At 43.3% G+C, this 20,517-nt stretch overlaps 1 protein-coding gene across 3 annotated transcripts in view; it reads left to right on the top strand.

Moving 5' to 3' along the window:
* Positions 1 to 20,517, top strand: part of Dpysl3 (dihydropyrimidinase-like 3) — a 110,695-nt gene that overhangs the window by 43,700 nt on the left and 46,478 nt on the right. Inside the window, exon 1 of one of the 3 annotated variants that reach the window (XM_005380656.2) lies at positions 7,285 to 8,063. The exons of 1 other annotated variant lie outside the window; for it this stretch is intronic. In XM_005380656.2, the coding sequence (XP_005380713.1) occupies positions 7,614 to 8,063 (450 nt within the window). In that variant the 5' untranslated portion in view covers positions 7,285 to 7,613. Of the gene's footprint in view, positions 1 to 7,284; positions 8,064 to 13,985; positions 14,034 to 20,517 lie in introns of those variants that run through there. One more of the 3 variants, XM_005380658.2, reaches the window with a different exon arrangement.

Here is a 20,517-nt window from a genome sequence, read left to right on the forward strand (position 1 = left end):
TACTAGGAGAGAAAGCTAGTGCTATGGGGCAGGGAATATATACAAGAGTCTAGTCACGCTGACCCTAGATATGAAATATCAAAATATTCCCCTGGGCTGTCTTTATTCTCAGTTCAAACATGTATCTAGCTGAAAAACTAGATTACTCTTTGCTGAAAAGTGTCTCATGGAAGAAGCTCTTGGAAAACAAACTTTTAAAAATTTTTGAAGTTTAAATACGTCAGATCATAAAGTCTTCTCCGATGATGCCCAGGACAAAGCTGTGAAGGTTTTTCCCCATTAATATGGATGAAACCTCACCTCTGTGTCTACGATATGCTGGGTTAAAGATGGAGATCAATGGACAATGATTTTTCATTCCCTCTCCACGTCATACTATAACCTCGGCTTAAGGCTTTGAAATGAGCTGCCGTCAAAGCTTGCAGAATAAGCCAGAAGCCTTCAGAATCATTGTCTCCTGGTGAAAGAAATGAAATACTCTATATAAGGAAATGTGGAAGGCTTGCACACCTTAGCTCACGCTGGTGTGTATTTCATTTTGGAATCAGCCACTGGGAGTAGTTTTCTGTGTCTACAATTTTTTGATTTATGTGTATCAGAGACAAGCTTGTCAGTTTATTTCTGTGTTTAATATGTAAACATCTAATAATAGCAGGTGAATCACTTTCATTTCATAACGCTGGAATTAAATGTCCAAGATTCCCTTTGTTTAAAACGTGGGTGAAATGAATGACCCTGAATTATATAATGGACAGTTCTATGGTTAAATGTTTATTTACTTAATATTAGAATTGCCTATATATCTCACCAAGGCCTGATAACAGATTTTTCCCCTTCCATATTGCTTTATTTTAAAATCCCTTTATTCTCCATCTTCCAAGTCAAGACCAAGGGGAAATGTTTCCCCACATTAATATAGCAAAATAGAAATGTGTTTGTAAAAAGTATTACCAATGTTCAAAACTATAAATGGCTGACCACTTATTGTAGATATTTTGTATATTGAAAAAAATAATTTTCTGGACTTTTTTCTCTCTTTGATCAGTTACCCCCACAACCCCCCCCCCGCCAATGGTTCCACTCTATTCTAAACACTGTAAAAGAACCAGGCATCATAAAGACCAGTAAGACATAGTCTCTGACATGAGTTTAACAAGTAATAATCAAAACATTAAAAATAATGGTAAGAATAGCTGCCTTCTAAAAAGCTTATTTTGTTCTGAGAGCTTTCCCGGAACAATCTTAATCTTCAATATATTCACTGACCTTTCCTTCCCTGGGCATTTATGTCCTCTCTCCACCAACTTTGACCCTTGGCTTCCTCCGCTTCTGCTTCAGTGTTCTTGAATTTCTTTCTCTGCTCTGGGCACTCACCTAGAAAACCTGTTGAATTCTGTACCCTACCTCCTCTGTGCCTCCAGGTTAGCAGCCCTCCGAGGTTGGGGAAACATCCACAAACACGTGTGCTGGTCTCTCTTTAAAGTCATGGCAGGGCTGAGCATATAGCTTAGTGGCACAGGGCCTCCCTGGCAAGTGCGAGGTTGTGAGTTCAATTCCTGGTACAAAAAAAAAAGTCACGGCAACTAATTGAGGGAAGACTGGGTGCTGCCAGGAAAACATTATCTCCCTTGTCCCTTTACTGTCCTGGGAAAGGGTTCTATGCAAACTCCTCTCTCCTCTAACCTCCGCTGCCTTCTCTCCCAGACTGTCTTACTTGGTGGCGAAAAGGAGATGCAGTCAGCAGACCCTATAAATCCCTTCCCAGACATTCCTGGGGTGCTTGTCTCAGTGCCAGGATGTTCCTGTGCAGTTAAGGTGGAGCCCTTCGCTTGGATGCTAGATGTCGCTGGTGTTGCCTGCGTCAGAACTTCCTGCCGTTAGTCATTTCTCTCCTGTCTCACAGGGTTTCCTCTCCTTACTGCATCAGCCCCGCTGGCATACAAATATGTTTTTATTTCTCTTGAATTAAATTCTGTCCTCTGTGCTAGATGCTACTCCATTTCTCTGCCCCTGTTTACAATAAAACATTTTGGAAGAGTTGTCTGTATTAGGTGAGTGAGATTTCCCCCTTGGTTTTTCTCCTGAACACATTCCAATGTGGTTTCACCCCATACATCCCTTGAAAGTACTTTGTCTCACATACTAGGTAGTCAGAAAATACTCCTTATGAATTTAATGCATGTCACATACACACAGACCTCACAAAACACTGTGAGGTGAGTATTCATATACTCACTGTGGGTGATCTGATTAAGTTCCCTTTGACCTTGAGAGTGTTTTCATCCAATAGTAAATTTATGCTTCACTCTCATCTTCCTTGGCCTTTCTTTCCAAAGTGAGCACAGTTTCCTGACCATCAGAACACCATGCTTTCACGGTCACCTTATTCTTTCACACACACTTACTTGGTTGTCTTCTTCAGCACTGTTACTTTACATGATACCTGAAGGCTGACAACTTCCAAATATTTATTTTTGATCCAGGTATTCCCTTACAATTTCCCATCTCAAATATCCCTTTGCCTGCTCAACATTGCATTTCTTCTTCTTTTGTGGTATTGAGGACTTAGACCAAGGAGCTCTGAGCCACATCCTTAACCTTTTGAATTCTGAGACAGGGTCTCACTAAATATCCAGGCTCGTCTTGAACTTACAGTATTCCTCCCTTGGCCTCCTGTAAAGCTGGGATTACAGCGTGTACCACCATGCCTTGCCTTCATTATTGGATATAAGAATACACACAAGCGTAATCCCATTCCTTTTTCAAAATCCCATTCCTTCCACAAATTTCATTTTATCAATGGAATGCCAAAGGGAAATTTCCCTCTCTACCGCTATGGTTCATTGGAATAAACTGACAAAGACAGATTAACTGGAGAGAAGATACGCACACTAATTATGTGCATGGAGGCAATCACATAGTGTAATTACCAACGAGTCCAACATGATTCAGACACATGTAAACCCCTTATTCTATAAAGGAGGGGGACAGTGGGGAATGTAGACAATATTTAAAGAAATACTAAATGACTTTTAGGGGATCCCAGTGAGCTTGGAAAACATGTCGTGGCCAGAATAAAGTCTGTTTAATCCATAGAAGAGACAATGATTTTTTTTTTTTTTTTTTTTTTTTGGTTTTTGGTTTTTCTCCGGTACCGGGAACCGAACTCACGACCTTGTGCTTGCCAGGCAGGTGCTTTGCCGCTGAGCTAAATCCCCAGCCCCGAGACAATGATTGTTAATGATTTTCTGTGGGACTGAAATAAGTGGCAGTGACATGGTGAAAGTATCCGTGTGTACTGATTGACTTCGGTGCTTCTTCCTATCACGTGAATTAAGTCTTCTCTGCTGAATGAAATTCTGGTAAGAAGATGAAGGCAGTTGTGTTGTCTTGGTGCAGCTGCTCAGCTAGGTAAGGGAACTTTCAGAGAGCTTCTGCTTATGCTGAGAGAGGGGAGAAACACACAAAAGTCAGAATGGTCTTGATTCAGACATAGATTCTGAAACCTCTTGATGTTTCAGATCACCTGTCTTTGGGACATTATGTCTCAAAAACACTTTCAATGAAATCGCTCAAGCAAAAACATTTGACCTTTGATTCCTTCCTTCCTTTTCTCAGATGGGAGTCAAATCCATTAGCAAGTACTGATGGCTTTTCCTGGGAGTACATACAATATATAACTGTTTGTCACTATTTCCACTGTTACCATTGGGCCCAAGACGCCATCATGGCACCCAGCCTTCAGTGACCTCTACATGCAAAATTCCACCCCATTCTCAATACATAAAGTTGACTTGCACTGCCTCTTCCTTGCTCTATTCCCAGTGCATTTGCTTCCATGCAAAATGCTGTATCTTAACGTTTTCATTCTTAGCTCATCCCTTTCCCTACAATGTAATCTTCACAAGAACAAGGATTTTGTCTGAATTTTTCCAATATCTGTATCCCTAGGGCTTAGGTACTTAATAAATGTTACTTGGACAAATTAATACATCGTCACAAAACACACTGGGTAATAAGATTTTTGTGTTAGAGATGAGAACACCAAGGCTCGGACAGTTAGTGATCTGATGGTGATAGAAATAGAAGGTGAATGGGTTAGAATATGGACAGAGATTTCTTTGGCTCCCAATTCTAGATCCTTAAATAGTGCACTGTTTTGGGTTCATGTTCATATGTTTCCCTCTGGAACTCTATTTCAATTTTTTTTTAGAAATTCTTGAAATTAACACAAAGTGTTTTATTTTCTCCATTAAGTTTTGATCAAGTTTCTTTCAAAGCTGCAGCCATCTAATTTGTGCTTACACACTGAATCTATCCTACTGGGCCATTCCTTGGAATATATGTTGCCTTGGAAGTGTTGAATTTTGTATATTAGCAAAGTGATTATTCACCACCTTAAGTTCACTGGCTCTGAAATCTAGAATAAGGAAATCCTAAGAAGCCTTTAAAAGAAAAATAGACATTTTAAAATCTAGATTCTCACTGCATGCCCTATAATTAGTTACAGGATAGCTCTTATTTCCCCCATTTACACTTGCCTCAGGTATAGTTTTTTTAAAGTCTTACATTCACCCTTCTAACAACTACTGAGAAATTTTCATGAGCAGGGCCCATCTCATGCACTCAGTGAATAAAACATAACTTCCTGTCCTCAAGGAACTTACATTTGAGTAACAGAGAAATAATACCTAACAATAAATTAATATATAATAAAAATCACTATGAAGATAAATAAAGCAGGGAAGGAGCCAACAAGTGAAAAATGGTAATCTTTTGAATAACGGTATAAAACTTTGTGAGATTTGGGGCTTTATTATAATTTCTATTATTCATGCTTATAACCCTGGTACCTAGAAAAATAATGTCATGCATAGATATGAGCACAGGGTAGAGATAGAGATTAAGTAAATACTATTACAGGGATGAGTGTATGAGGGAGTGGTGGTGAAAAGTCCATTTAGGAGGTCATTGCAGTAACTGGGTCATGGTGGCTCATGGTGGCTAGACACGGAGAAGCTCTGTAGATGGAAGTGGCCAATAGCACCGCCGTGGAGGTTAGATATGGAGTAGGGGAGTGTGACCTAAGGAGAGAACCAAGGGGGGGCCCGACCTTCAGCCAGGGCAACCAGCAGAGGGCAGCCATTGGCTGAGGTGCGGGAGTCTTAGGAGTGTGGCAAATTTGGTGGGCAGAATTAAGTTTCTTTGGAACCTAAATCCAGTCTCTTTCTCTGTGTCACCCTCTCCCTTTCTCATATTTTCCTGAGATCCCTGAAGCCAAGTACGGCTATGTATTCAAGGACAATCATTCAGAGTCACTCAGCTTTGGAAAACGGCCACACCGGTTCCACTCTTCCCTTGCTTGGGCAGACTCAGGCGTCCTGTGTTGCTGCTACCTTTCTAATGCCTGCTTTTTTATTCCTGGAATAGGAAAGGCACAGCCAAGGGAGGCTGTTTCCTTCAAATTCATCTTCTGGACTTTTATTTTGATTTAGGAAAGTGAAAGATAATTGAAGGGGATGAAACAGGGAAAAAGTATGTTTATGTGATTCACAGGATAGTACCAGCTTGAACCGATTAGCTGCTTATTATACATTCCTGTCCCTGGCTTGTCACAGCAGTCTGATCCCAGGACCACATAACCATTCCTGTTCAGCACAGCCTCTTGTGTGCAAACTGAACCTCAAAAGGGTTAATCAAGTCTTATAATCTGAAACAACATACAGTCATCAGGTGATCAAAAATATGCCATAATCTGTTCAGTGAAGAGTGTTCTGGATTATAATGACAATAATAGAGGTCACAACACAAATCCAAGAAAGGCAGGGGAACACATGAAATGTTAAAAACTGCAGTGGTAAGTCTTAAAGATTGTAAATGTCCAGTACATATCTTTGCTTTTCTTAAGCAGAATATGCAAGATCCCTTCCAGCAAGTTTTGGGCAATAAAGTCCATGGGCGACACGGAGGGAGCTCTGCAGGTTTTCACAGCATGTCCTTTATTCTCCCTTTACTCTGCTCTAAATATAATCCTGCTTATTTGCATGCCAATCCCGGGATGCTTTGTAAATTCACAACTCCTGGCTAGTAGTCTCAGCGGGTATGCTTTAAGGACAAAGCAAAATGTTTAGGGCCGTGCTTTTGCCTCAGTCTTTTTTTTTCTTTCTTTCCCCTGTTTTTCAAAAGGGAACAAGGAGGGGGGAAACCTTTATTTGGCAGAGTATCACAGCAAGAAAGTGGAGACTGCCATGGACTTTTTCTCTGAAAGCTGCATTCAGTTCAGTTACACATGAATAACCGAAGCTTGGATTAACTCAGAGAGAATGTTGAAGGGGGGCTAGAGTGCCCTTTGAATATGTGACCAAGCCGGCTCATTTCAGGTTTGTGTAAAGCCCAAGCTGTTGTACTCCACAGCCCCTTTCTTGGATGCCTTATATAGCTTCTCTATTGTAAGGAAGCCTTCAACGTAATGACAAGATGTGGAAGAGTGTGGTCAGAGGCCTGCCTTGTAGAAATGGGAATTCAAGATCTCTACCACAGGCTTAGTCATGCTCAGTGACATCTACGCAATTTCCATTTTGTAGGACATCAGCGTGGACAGTTGGGGAGTAAGGGTGATAGTAGACTTGTCTTAAGAGGATTTAACATTTTTTGCATTGCAAACCAATTTTTTGTTGTCATTTCAATTGCATGTTTGAGATTATTCTTCAGGACAGCAGGGAAACCTCCCCCACCCCAACGACCATTCAGACCCCACCCACGGCGGTCTCTTCTAAACAAGGCTCCCTTAGCCTGCCCGTTTCTGCAGGCAGCTGCGGACAGGGCATTCCAGTGCTGAAAGGCCATAGTTTACACCCGGTAACCTCTGTCTATCAGCAGTGAATTCAGAATTCTTTGAGCAGTGCACGGTTCACTGTGGAGAAGCAGCAGCAGTCACACCGCTCACAAAATCCACCCTGCACCCGCCAAGACTTCTGCCTTCCGGCTACAGGTGTTTCCTACTTTTTACCCTCCGACTCTAGTGCTCTTTCTTCAGTTCGAAGAGACAGGAAGTGGAGTTTTTTAAAAAAATAAATACTTCAAGAATATTTTTTTAAATACAGAGAATAGTTGATAAGCCGTGCCCCTTGCACTCCTCCCAGAATAAATGACTGCCTTACACTTTCTAACACGCATTTACACGGTCTGGGCACACGAGCAAGCCCACCCGGCTGCAGAGTCTGACCAGGTCTGCCTTCCGAGAGGCTGCGCTGCTGTGTACGCAGCGAGCGACCGGCAGAGGCGGCGCCCGGCCCTCGGCTCTAACAAAGGCGGCGGCCACACTTGCAGCTGCGCGACGGGAGGAGAGCGCGTTCCGGGTGCCAGCTCCTTCCCGAAACGAGGACGCGGAGGGTGCAGAACCCGTCGAGGGGCTGGTGGAAGGCGTGGGCTCTCTGAGGGACCCGGTCTCGGACTCTAGGAGGGCGACGCCGGAGCTGCTACTTCTGCACCCCGGGTGGCAGCGTCCTCTCCCAAAAAGTCCCTCGCGCCCCCTGGTGGCCACGGAGCAGACTGGCTCCGCTGCAAGTCGGGGAAATAGCAAAACGAAGAAAAAGAAAAAGTGGGTGAGGCCGATGCAAAGAGGAAAATCAATAGGGATAAGAGGCAAGAGGGAGGAGCCGCAGATCAGCCGTTCTCGTCTTACCGGGTCCCAGCTGGCACCACAAAAGAAAAAAAAAAAAAAAAAAAACCCGGGTGTGAGCGCGCGCGGAGGCTCTGTGCGTGTGTGTGTGTGTGTGTGTGTGTGTGTGTGTGTGTGTGTGTGCGCGCGCGCGCGCGGCGGGGGCCGGGCGAGGCACGGAGATTTACTATTGTCTCTGGCAGCCGCCGCGGAGCCGGGCGGGGGGCGGAGGCGAGGGGCGGAGGCGGCCGCGGCGGGCGCACCATTCGCTCCACCTGATCTCGGGGCGCCGCGCGCGGAGCCGGGCGCGGGCCAGCAGCGGCTGAGGAGGCGGGAGGCCGGCGCTGCAGCCACCGTCGCCACCATGTCCTACCAGGGCAAGAAGAACATCCCGCGGATCACGGTGAGTCCGGCGGGCCTGCCGCCCCTCGCCCCCGGTGGCGGGGTGCCTTCCCGGCCGGGTCCCCGGGGAGGGCTGGGCACCCGCAGTCCGGTTGGTGGGGCGCGGCGGTCAGCCCAGCCGGCGCGGCGGGCGCCACACAGCCGGAGCGACCCCTGGGGCTTGGGGAAACCAAAACAAAGGGGAAACCCAAACAGCGGCGCGGAGAACTTTGGACGGTTTGTCCTCTCTTCCGGCGCGGGGAGCTCCCCGAGAACGCAGCGCCCCGCGCCCTACGTGCGCCCCGCTCCCGCTCTGCCCGGAGAGGAAGGGCTGCGCCGCCCCAGGTGCAGGCGCAAGGATCTTTGTGGCCGGGAGGTGCGCAGAGGTGACACTCTCCCCGGGGGCGCTGGCAGCCCGACCGCGCCCCTCTACTCGCTCCTGGCCGCCCGGGTGTGTGCGCCTCGGGTCCTCGCCGCCGTGCGGCTTTCTGCTCTGCGTTCAGCCGGATTCGTGGTTTGGTCTGTCATACTCGGGGCTGGACGGCTAACGTGGCTGCAGGGGGAAATGACCAACTTTTATTTTCCCCTCGATGTGTTTTACTTTTTTAAAAAAAATGTCAGTTTTCTCCCTCATTCCAAGAAACGACCAGTTTTCACAGCAGATTTTTAGTTTGCGGTCACGGGCACACGCCGTGTGCGTTCCATGTCCTCTTGCCATTGTGTGCAAGACCGAGCCAAGGCCGGCTGGTGTCAGAGGCGCTGGGTGTGCACCCGGGCGCAGGGTGGCGAGGGGGCAGGCCATCCTCAGGTACAGACTCCCATCTTCACTGGCGTTGCCGAGGCTCTCTCCTGAGCAGGGTACCTCGTCCAGTGCTAGCCTGCTCTGGGATGTGCTGAAAAGATGCCCCCAATTGTAGGGACCTATGACAGACGGAAGTGGGCATTGAATCCCAAAACAAAAGCCGCTGACATGCCTTAGTTTAGCAAGAAGCAAGTATGGTTGTCTTTGTCTGTGGGGAGTAGGATGGTGTGTGTGTGTGTGTGTGTGTGTGTGTGTGTGTGTAGTGGAGGAAAGGGTGGCTACTCCATCTTTGCAAGACGAACAAAGGAAGTAATCAGCTGGCCCCTGGTAGGTTCTGTAGCTGCCCCAGGGTAGAGCTTTACCTGCCACCGCAGTTAATTTGCTTGGATCTGCCAGGTTTTGCTGTGGGCCTGCATCCAGTTTACACTTGTTCATTGTGTTTGGGGGTGCCCTGTGCGTTTGGGGCTGGGAGGGAGAACCTTACTCTGCAGAGCCTGGGAGTTGCCTCTTTTGCACCTAGTGCACTTTATTGTCAGGTGGTTTATTTCTGTTGCAGCGCCTTACATACCGAACGCTTTCCTTGCACCTGAACTTTACTTCACACAAGTGCGCCCCACCCCTACAGCTGTCCAGCTGGTCCCAGGTTAAAAACAAAACAAAACAAAACAAAAAAATATTGGGGTGGGGAGGTGGAGCTGGTTAAAGATCCTTTTGCCTGGTAGAGTTTTAGGTTTAAACAGGTCCTGTTGTATCCCTGGTATACATCCTGGGATCCCTTGTATCCCTGGTATCATCCACTTTGCACTATTAAGCATTCTATGGCTTTTACAATGCAAAGTACCTTTTCCTTGCTGTCGTGGCAAAGAGCTGTATAGATATTATTTTTAAAAAGGCTGATTGGGACCAGAGCTTAATTTTTATACTTATTTTCCTAACTCAGGAGATAGAACCACAGCTCTCATGCTATTACATGTAGGAAGCATGCTGCATGTATGTGCCACTTATTTACATCTAGTATGCATAGGCCAGCTCTCCTTTCTGGCATAGACATGGAACTGATTGGTTTTTTCCTCCGCATCTGAAGACTGCGATGATTCTTATGGACTCAGCTGTGACATGATATTAAGGGCCACACCCATTCCTTTAGGTATCATGTAATCCACCTTTAAAGAAAGATGAAAGAAATTCAGCCTTGATCACTTGTCTTAAAAACCCGAGGGACTGTGACTGTGCCCCGATCTGAGGACGATCTGAGGACCGGGTTTGCAACTGGTTTCCTTTTGTTTCTGTTTGGGTGATCTTCCCTGGGGGCCATCCTTCACACAGAGCTGCTGCTCCCCATTTTTCTGGGTGTGGGGCGTGGCGCTGCATCGCCTGCCACTGTCTCCAGCAGCAGCAACAGGAGTAGACAGTGATCGTGAATTTCTTCAAGCCAGGGTGCCTCGTGTTCATTGTTAAAACCAGGAAGACAGCAAGCAGGAGAATGGCAGTAGGCTTGGTCTGTGAGGATGAGGCATCCATTTGTAGATTTTCTCATGCTTTGTGTCTGTATTTCTGTGAACAAGAATTCTATTTTAGAAAAAAATCTTGTGTGGCTGCACATCTATAAAGATGGTTACCTACGTACTTGAAGGGTTGAAATAGAGCTAAAAACAAAAATATGGACACAGGTCTGCACGTACAGAAAATATGACTAAAGAGCTAAATAAAACTGGTATCTCCTGCTGTTGATATTAGGATATTTTAACAATAATAATATTGTGAAGTTTGAATTAAATTCAATCCCCTCTGCCCTCTCCTCCATTCTGTAGAGGCTGCCCCACCCAGTAGTGGAAGTGTCACTATAATCTGAGAACCGAGGGGGGCAGCCTTTCCTGGTCCTGTCCTCTTCGCCTCCTGAGACACCACCGTCTGCCACCATTTTGGGACAGAGTGGGGGTTCTGTATGTTGTTTGCTTGTTTGTTTTCTCCATCCACCTGTTTTTACTACCCTCCTGAGAGCAGAGCCTTTCTACTACCAGGTGTTTATTGGTTTTCGTGGAGGGCAAGAGGAGGTATCTCTCTTGCTGGAGGAACTGGCTGGGCCTTTCCCTGTGAGGAGCTCAGGCTCCATATCTTCATTGTTTCTTCCCAGGACACCTGTTAAGATCCTCTGTTCTGCCTCAGCACTATCCCATGCTCCTAAATGCCAGAATCACCAATCTGGGTGGTTCCACAGATCAGGCAAAGGACCCTGTATCCCCTCTGTGTGATACAGTGCCTGGTGCCTAGGTTCCAGGGATTGTCAGTTATGCAGATGAATGAATTAAAAATTGCTCCTAATAATAATATTTCATATCTACTAAACGTTTATTTTGTGTCAGATATTGTGTTATATGCCTTATATGCATTGTCTAATTTGACTTTTCAATTAGTGCTGTCTGAGAGGTATCATAAGTATCCTATTTTATAGATCTAAAAAGTTAAGAACATCTCTCTTACCTTTTGTATTGAATGAGACTAAAGAGAATATTTGGAATGGTAGCCAACATACCAGTTCTGCAGAGAGAAAGATTTGAAGCTGACCACAGGCATGGGCAAGGCCCTGACACTTAGATTCCAGTGCTTTAGATGTACTTTATCATTAGGCTCTGCAGAAAACCATTTCTGAATTTATGAAATTGATACATATAGTATCATATATATATAGTGTCATATGGAGATATATTTAAAATCATAAAAATATGGACATAGATCTATATAGAGAGGTGAAGATCTACATATACAAGTAAGTGAAACCCATTATATAAAGTCACATAGCAAGAGTTTTGAGATGAAACTGGGAAATCAAACACAGGTCTTATCCAACATCAAAACTGAGGCTACCCTGAGACAACTGCTGCTTCTCAGCGGCCTGTGTAGCCCAGATTTCTAGAAAGGTATGGATAAAGAGCTCCTGGATTGCCTCTAGTAGACAGAGTCCTGGCTTTCTGCAATTACTAATTGGATTTCTGTGAACATGTTTTGCAGATGTGCATTTGTGCTGCAATGGAGGCGGAGTTCTGTGTGTGGTATTTGAGAATTGCTGGAAGATGTGTCGTTAGTTAGAAATACCACCTGGAAAGTACAGTGTAGGGCATGTCGGGAGCTCTGCAGTCTCCCTTGAAAGGGAATGATTGTGAGTGCTGTGGGTGTCTTATGAAATCCTAAGTCTCAGGAGCCATTGAACTAGGGCCTAGCACTAGACTAGATCCCAAGGAAGGAATTGCTGCAACCCCACCCCTGCAACTATGTATTCACCTTGCTTCAATAAGAATCACTCGAAAATGGAAAGGAAGGGATGGGAGTTCAGCTTAGGGGAGAGCACTTCCTTAGCACAAGGTTATGGGTTCAATTCCTAGCATCACAAAAAAGGGGGGAGTGAAAAAAAGTAAGAGATGGAAAGTTAGAGTTTAGAAAACCAAAGGAAGGGATCACTCCATACCAGCCGTATCCATGTAAGGCATCTTGGAGAGGAAATTCCAGAATAAAAGATAGAAGAATAATCAGACACTTAGGAATGGAAAACATCTTAGATAGCTGATCACAGAAATCTCAGCCCAGGCCCTGCCTGTGGTGTTCGTTTAGTACTTAATATTTTGACTAGGTGTGGAATGGTTCCCAGCCAGGTTATTCCTCCTCAAATACTACCAAGATGCCTCAAGTGAATAAAGATCTCTGAATATCAGTCCCTGTAACTGAGCCAGCTGGGCACTTGGGGGAATTCTAGATAGATTTCCTGAGAGATTGAAGTCTACATGCAAACTATCAGTGTGTAAATAAAAATCCCCCCTTTCTGTTTCAGTGGGTGTTGGTAAGGTCAAATGAGGTAGTGAACATGAATGTGGTCTGTGAACACTAGGTGTATTTTAAGATAGTGAACACTGATTTATTTATAAAATCAAACTACTTTGGAATGTGGAAACTAATAAAGGAAGATTTGGCAAAGGTCTGCTTTCCAGAGAAACTACCTGGGAAACTTTTTTAAAACACAGATTTTCAAAAACAAAAATGAACATGGTACTCTAGAAAATCCCCATTGTTTTTCTTGCTTTAATTATGTTACAGTGTTCCATGGAAGTCTGCTTGTCATTCATTTCTGACAGGCCAATAGAGCTATTAGACTATTTTTGGACTTTGATTCAGAAATTCCCTCTCAACCTAAATACAGAACATATTCTTAATTTAGTTGAACTGTATGTTTTTAAGTCCTAATCTGCTTCTAACCTGCAATGACACAGATTATGCATACATTTTCTAGTAGGTTCTTTACAGCTCAATTTTCAGTTGCTTTACCCTATCGCTTTTCTGGAGTTAGGGAGAAAAAAATTGAAAAACAACAACAACAACAATAACAACAAAAAAAAAACCCTTTTTATCCTGAATGGTTCTTTTTTTCTTTACTTACTGGCATATATTATGAAACCATTTGTATCTGCTTATTTCATTTGAAAAATCACAAAATATTTATGAATGTAGGAGTGTTTACCTAGAATGCACTTGTGCATCTCTGTGTTTATATCAATGCTATTTGGATGTGTCCTGTGACTCTGGGTGATATTAGGAGGAGACCCGAACTGCCCCTGGTTACTCCTTTCTCAAATCAAGGCACAATTTTACCTTTTCTTCTTCTTTCCTTGGGCCCATTGGAACAAAAGGAGAACAACCTCAGGAAACCTACAGCAGTAGAATTTTCTGCTTGTGAGGCCCCTCTTCTATCAAATCAAATTTAATATGTGTCATGTTCAATATACACCATAGAATCCCCCCCAAACAAACCAATCTAGTTGGGTGGAGTAGAATGATACCTGTAACCAGTCCTCTCCTTTTGATCCTAGTCCCTACGTGGAGCCCAGCATAAAAACCACTCTCTTGAGGGATACTTGTCCTAATGAGATCAGAAAGAAGTCAGTAGAGAGCTGGCGCTACGCATAGTGGAGCTGTTCCTAGTAGCTACTATTTAGTCAGTATCTGGGCACAAGTTGCAGGGATTATTTCATTTAACTTGAAATTTTTACAGGTACAATGCTGAACCGCACCATTTCACATTCTGGAGACAGGCTCAGAGGCATTAGGTAACTTCATTAAAGTCACACAGCTGAAAAAGCAAGTTCCTGAGAGTCCCCCTCCCCAAGTTTCATGGGCAAGAAAGGAGGAGCTCCACATGCACAGGTGACTACTCCCTCCCTCCAGCACCTGCAGCATGCCCATGCCTGGTCGCTTGCACTTGTGGGTCAGTGTTCACAGAATGGAAGGAGTGGGGATGCTCTGGCCAAACCTATCACATCACTATTGGGACGACAACTGTGTGTATGTCCTTTAACAGTTGTTCATGCATTGCTTCTGCCAGCTGTCTGAGCTAGCTTCTGGCTTTTGCCCAGGGGCATGTATGAGTGCAGTGTAAAAAAGCAGATGCTATTTTTCTGCCTTGCTTAAGCATGGATCTGGGCCCAAGGCCCCTTCTCGCTCTCTGTCCCTGTCCTTTTTCCCAGACACACAAGGAGCCAGGCTCCCCATTCCCTTAAGCCAAGCAGAGGCACACCCAGTGCTCTAAGCCAAATTGGGGAGCTCCGTGATAGAATGGTCCAGGAATCTACTCAGGACATCTGGAATTGAACTACACGTTTCTCATGGCCTAATCTCTTTTCTGTATAAGCACTAGCCAATGAGATATGAAGGATGAAATGGGATTTTCTTTTTTTAAAAGAGATATTCACTGAATGAGTAGAGCCGAGGGAGTCTCTTGTCTTTGGCCACAGTGCAGGAGAACAGCAGAGGAAGAATCGGCACACTGTGTTCAGGCCTGCCCATGCCCCTGATTTACTTGTGACTTTGGGTAAACTCTTAGTATCCCTCTCCAATCGGGCACTGATCACACAAGAGCACCTGATGATCCTGAGGTCCCTGCCAGTTCGAATGACTTTGTGAGCCAGCCTTTCCTCATTTTCTTCCAAATTCACAGAGAGGAGCTATACGCTCTGCCTGTGAGGGAAGAGTGAAGGGTTGAAAATGGATGAGAGGAGATATTGCTGGCTTCAACTCAGCAGGTCCAGACAACATCTGTGTTGCATAGAAAGGGCTTTGGTTGCTTTTAACCTTCAAATCTCGTCCTTTTTCTTATTCAGGGAGTGGACTTAGTTAATAGTGCAGAAGAGAAGTGGGATAATGATGACTGATAGATCCTTTCCTTAATAGAGCTTTAGCATTAATTATGAGTATTATTAAAGTGATGCCATGAATTATTTGCTGTCTCTTTTGGAGAAGGCTACCATTGATAAAGGCACAAAGGTGACAATTTCCCCGGATCTAGACTAGTTAAACAAACAAGCAAACAAACAGAAAACAACCCTGAGTCTGTCTATGCTCCCTAAGCTTTTTCTGCTGCTCGTGCCAGTATTTTAAATACGATGGCACCCATCCAGTGGAAATAACCCACCCCAAAGGCCGAGCGATGCCCTGGGTACTGTGTGAAGGTACCACTGAGCCTTGAGCACATGTCTTTGGCTGACACTTATTAGGTCCTCTGTAAAAATTTGCTGAATCAATGGATATATTCAACATTTACCTTAAAGAAATAATTTCAAGGGAAAAGATGACCTGAAAACACACTCATTTGCTCTTGAACGTTATCTTCTTACACTGACAATTTTCTAGAATATCAACTTGTAAGACATAAAAGTAGACCTGACTAGAAGAAACTGGCATAAGATCACTAAGCGAAAAAAACATGACAGCACTTGAGCAGAACAAGCAAGTTATTGTAATCCAAGACCTGCCCTGGGCAAATGTGCCATGGGCCCAGCCATCGCTTGTGCTTCTTTTTCCCTTGGCCCCCCTCCTCTTCCAAATTCTGCATCTGGGCTCGCTCTGAGCTTGTTTCAGGGACTCACTTAGGTATCTATTGGCTGCAGATTGGCACATCACTTGCCTTGCTATAAACGATATAAAAGAATTAATGCAGACCTTTAGGTCTATTTTCAAATGGAGGAAATTGTCGCCATGACTGTTTGAACTAGGATACTACATAAATCTTACTTGAGGTCTTTTTCTGCCTTTGTACGTAAGCCACAAAGTCATTACAGATATTAGCAGTAGTTAGATCAGCTAGTTTGCATGTGTACAGAAAGCTTGGCCTTTCAGAAATATTAATTAAGGAGCAGTTCATAGTTATGATTGTTTCCCGTATTAGAATTGGTCACTGAAATGAAATGTTTTTATATTTGTGTATATATTCAAAAGATTTTCAGTCTCTCATCCAACTCTACCTGTCATCTGTCTTTTGGCTTGTATTTGTTGTAGCTATTTCTGTTACTAACTTTTATTCTAAAATTCCTTCTTTGTCTGAGAGATGAGAGCATTTAAAATAGATGTTACAGAGGTCATCTGAGTATAGATCATATGGTTTATTGACTCAGTAGAATAGTATTGTGGAATAGTATTTTGGGGAGTAGTAATACTATGGAATAGTATTCACTAGATACTTTTAAAAGAATCATGTATAATGGAAGGCAAAACTGGGAGAATTTAGTATATTCATGAACCTAAACCCTTTTATTAGAAAACGTATGAAATACTATAACAGTGTTATGTATAATGCAATTAAATATAAGAACATTTTGCTGATTCTATTGAATTAAAAATAGTTATTGACCAGCAACCTTGGGTCTAGCAGCATGAAAATTGTCATAAGAATATCTAATCTAGATAATACAGAGAGAAAAATAAGTTGGATAATAGCAATAATTAATATTTATTTTATCTTACATTATGTGTTTTTATTTATTAAGTGCTGTTTCACTTATTCCCCCCAAACAATCCAAGTAGATAGCCTCCCACAAAGGCCTTGTCTTAGCTACTTTTCTTGTTGCTGAGACAAAATACCCAACACCCAAAGTTTAAAGAAGAAAAGTTTACTGTAGCTCAGAGTTTGTAGAGGTTTCAGTCTATAATTGGCTGGCTCCAAGGCAAGGTGTCATCACAGAGGAGAAATAGTTCGTGGAAGGCAGAAGGCAGCAAAGCAGCGAGTGACTACCAGTGACCCTCTTTCTGTCCCTTATAGTCTGTCTAAATTGTGTTTCCTTCCTATTATCCACACCCAGAACTATGCCAAACCAATCCGTGGACTAATTTAGTAATCACACACCCTTAATTCTAGCATCACACACTCTGGATCCAGCTACTTCTGAAAAGTCCCATCTGTGACCACCTGAGGGGTCCTTTGGGGGGACGTGTAGATGCAAGTCATTAACAGTCTCCCTATTTTCTTCATGAAATTTTGAGATTGAGTAATTTGCCTTCAATCATACACATCTTAAGCTGTAGAACCAAAATTTGAACCTAAGTTTATTTGACTGAGAATCCACATTTCTAACAGCACTATATGGTGCTACGTTGAATTCTATCCTTCTTACCTTCCCCAACCCCTGGAGTCATGAAGGTCCACTTAGGGTTCACTTGCTTTGAGTCCACGGCTGAGCCCTTCTCCCACACCTGCATCCCAGGAAGCATGGCGGAGCAGGCAATGGGAGATGCGGAAAAGAGCTATTTAGTGCCACTCCTATGTGGGGCCGGGCTCCTAAGCACCACTCTGGCAGTGCGAAGCTTTTCAGCTTCGCATTAGGAACAGCCTAGGTTCCTGGAATATCCAGAGTGTTTCCACAGTGCTGCACTTACACAAGCAGCATGCCAAAGGGATGCTCTTCCCTCTCAGCACCAAAGGCCACTGTGCCATGAATTAGCACAAATACCGGTGAGAAATTTTTCTTCATGGTTTGAATGCCATCTTTTTATTCCATACCCTACACTGGGTGCTCCATCCTCTGACAGAAATCCTGACCAGAATTCTGCTGAGATGCAGTTTCCTTCTGAAAAATGCATATGTCAGATCATCTACTGAGATATTTTTTTAAATCTAGCCTGCCACATATTGTTTTGTTTTATTTCCTCCTCCTTATTCCACAATATATTATACATTCCATATTTCCATATTTTAAATATCAATCCATGATATAATTTTAACTAGTGATATAATCATCCATTTCTTGGGTGAGTCCCATTCTTAAATGGATACCTTTTTGTTGGAAAAATTTTGGTTGTTCCCAGGATCTTTGTATGAACAACAAAAATGGATGCTTGCAGTTTCTTAGGAGAAGTCAAATTAAAAGCTACTTCAAGATTCTAATAACTTGCCCAAAATCAATCAGTTAATCAGTGACTTCATCGCTTGTGCCATTTTCCGTGCCAAACCGCTTTCTCTATTTTCTTCAGCTTGAGAATGAGCACATTTGTTTTCTCACAGCCACCCTTGTTTGCCTTCCTGTCTTGCTGAAGCTGTTGACATTTGCAGAGGTGCAGAGTATCCTGGGACCTGAAGTTGCACAGCTGGAGAGGAGGAAACATAGCTGGCTCTTTATTCTCTCTCTCCTTATTGCCTTAAACTATAAGCTTGGAAGCTGGTTTTAATTTTACATTTTCTGTGTTTATGTGTGTTTGTTTTTAAACCTTTTTCTCCCCCTAATTCTTTCAAGAAGACCTTTATTTGAAATCTTGCACTGTTTTTCTCTAAGCCAGTCTTCTTCCAATCTTGATGAGGTTGCTTTGTTTGTGGATGTTGATAAATTCAGAGGGGTTTCTGATTTATCCAACTAAGTAGTTTAAAATTATATTCTTATAAAGAGGAAGGACTTTCAAAAATTTAGAAGGTTTTAAGGCAATTAAATATAATCCCCTGCTTCTAGAGATTTATCCTGGGTTTATTCCACAAAGAAGACATATTTTGTTTTTATTTTAGTCACTTCGTTGTATGCTCCACTGCAGACCCCGTTTTGGTATGAGAAAGCTTGCGGGGAATAGTTGCCTTTGCTTGATTATGACCAGGAAGTGAAGAAAATATTACTCCAACCCCTTTGTACATGTGATTAGGACAGTGTGGGTCAAAGAGGGAAAATAATTTGCCAAAGGTCATATAGTAAAACAGTTTGTTTGTTTGTTTTAAATAAAGGGCACAGGATTCATTTTTCCCAGCTATAATTAGTGCTCTTTCTCACACATTTTTTGAGAGGGAGAGGGAGATGAAGTCTTATGAACTAAATTACCCCTCTGCAACCCCCTTCCCCATTCATATGCTACAATCCTAACCTTCAGTGCTGGACCTCATGGTGTGACTGTTTTTGGAGAGAAGGTCTTTAAAGAGATAACTAAGTTAAATGAAATCCCTAGGGTGACTTTAATCCAGTAAGGCTGGGGTCTTACAAAAGCAGAGGTCTGGGCACAGGCACACTCAGAGGGAGAGCATGCGCAGACCCAGGGAGGAGGGGAGGGCCCCCTGCAAGCCAAGGAGAGAGACTCAGGGAGCTCAACCAACTCTGCCAACCGCCTGATCTCAGACTTCTAACCTACAGAGTAGTGAGAAAATAAATTGTCATTGTTTAAGCGACGAATCTGTGTTACCTTTTTATGGCAACCCTAGCAAAGTCATACAGAGGGAAAGTTTAGAACACGGAATTTGAGATCTCAGAACTTCACGCTTGGGCATTCTCAATGAAATGAACTAGAATGTGGAAATCCAGATACTTAATATTAGAACTCATGCCATGCCAGTACTTGTGCTTATTGATTTGAATCTATTTTATGTATGTCATTGTATTCGATCTTTATAACAGGACTGTATAGTTATAGTTCTTATTAGCTTCACTTTACACACCAGAAACCAAAGCTCAGAAAGTTAATTTATCTAAGAGTATGTAGCTATTAACCAACTGGCAGAAATAGGTTGAAATTCACCCTCTTGTCTGGCTTTAAAACTTACTGCATTGTGCCACTTCCCAGTAGAGAAATTATCCCCAACTGTTGTTTAGGAAATTGTTTAGTGTTAGGAGGACTCCAGTGTCTCCCTGACCTGGAATCCACTTGATTGATGATACAGGAAATGTTTGATTCGTGCTTTTAGTGTAAAAAATGGAGATCAAGAAAATTCTTACAAATATCAAGGTATTTGGATTTCATTAGAGAGTCTCCCTAGAGATGTGTTTGAATCAACACTTACACAGAAGGAAGAATTAATGCTCCTTATGGACCCTGGCTCCTGGACAAATGCAACCTGTCAAAAGATTATCAGTTACCAACTCTAGGTCACATCTGTTACCATGGAAAACCAAACTCATACATTCATAATGTGAGCGACTTTTTAAAACTGTCTGTGCCAGAGTTTTACAATGATATATTTTAGAAGTATTTATGTATTAAGTGATAAATACATAACTGACCAAAAGACAAAACGTACATTCCCCCCCAAAAGAAACACACACACACACACACACACACACACACACCAAACTAACCTGAGCTTCCAGCAAACCCAGGTATGATGATATGAGGAATACCAGATGCTTTTAATATTATATACAGATGGTTTTTTGAGCAGCTTCTTCCATGTCTTGAAGTCATGCTGTCCATCATTACCTAAATGTGCATCTTACGTGGACTTGCACTCTCTCTCTAGGAAGAGAACAGTGGAGTGAAGGGGTGAGCAGGCTGTTTTCATCAGATGCTGGGGCTAAGTCCCACCTCAACCTGTACAACTTCCTGGCTCCTCCTTCATAATAGGCTCTTTAATCCAAATGCTCAACACCATTTTCCATCCTTGCCACACGCTGGC

This window comes from Chinchilla lanigera, unplaced genomic scaffold (genome assembly GCF_000276665.1).
Source record: "Chinchilla lanigera isolate Chin_1 unplaced genomic scaffold, ChiLan1.0 scaffold00014, whole genome shotgun sequence".
Taxonomy (NCBI): domain Eukaryota; kingdom Metazoa; phylum Chordata; class Mammalia; order Rodentia; family Chinchillidae; genus Chinchilla; species Chinchilla lanigera.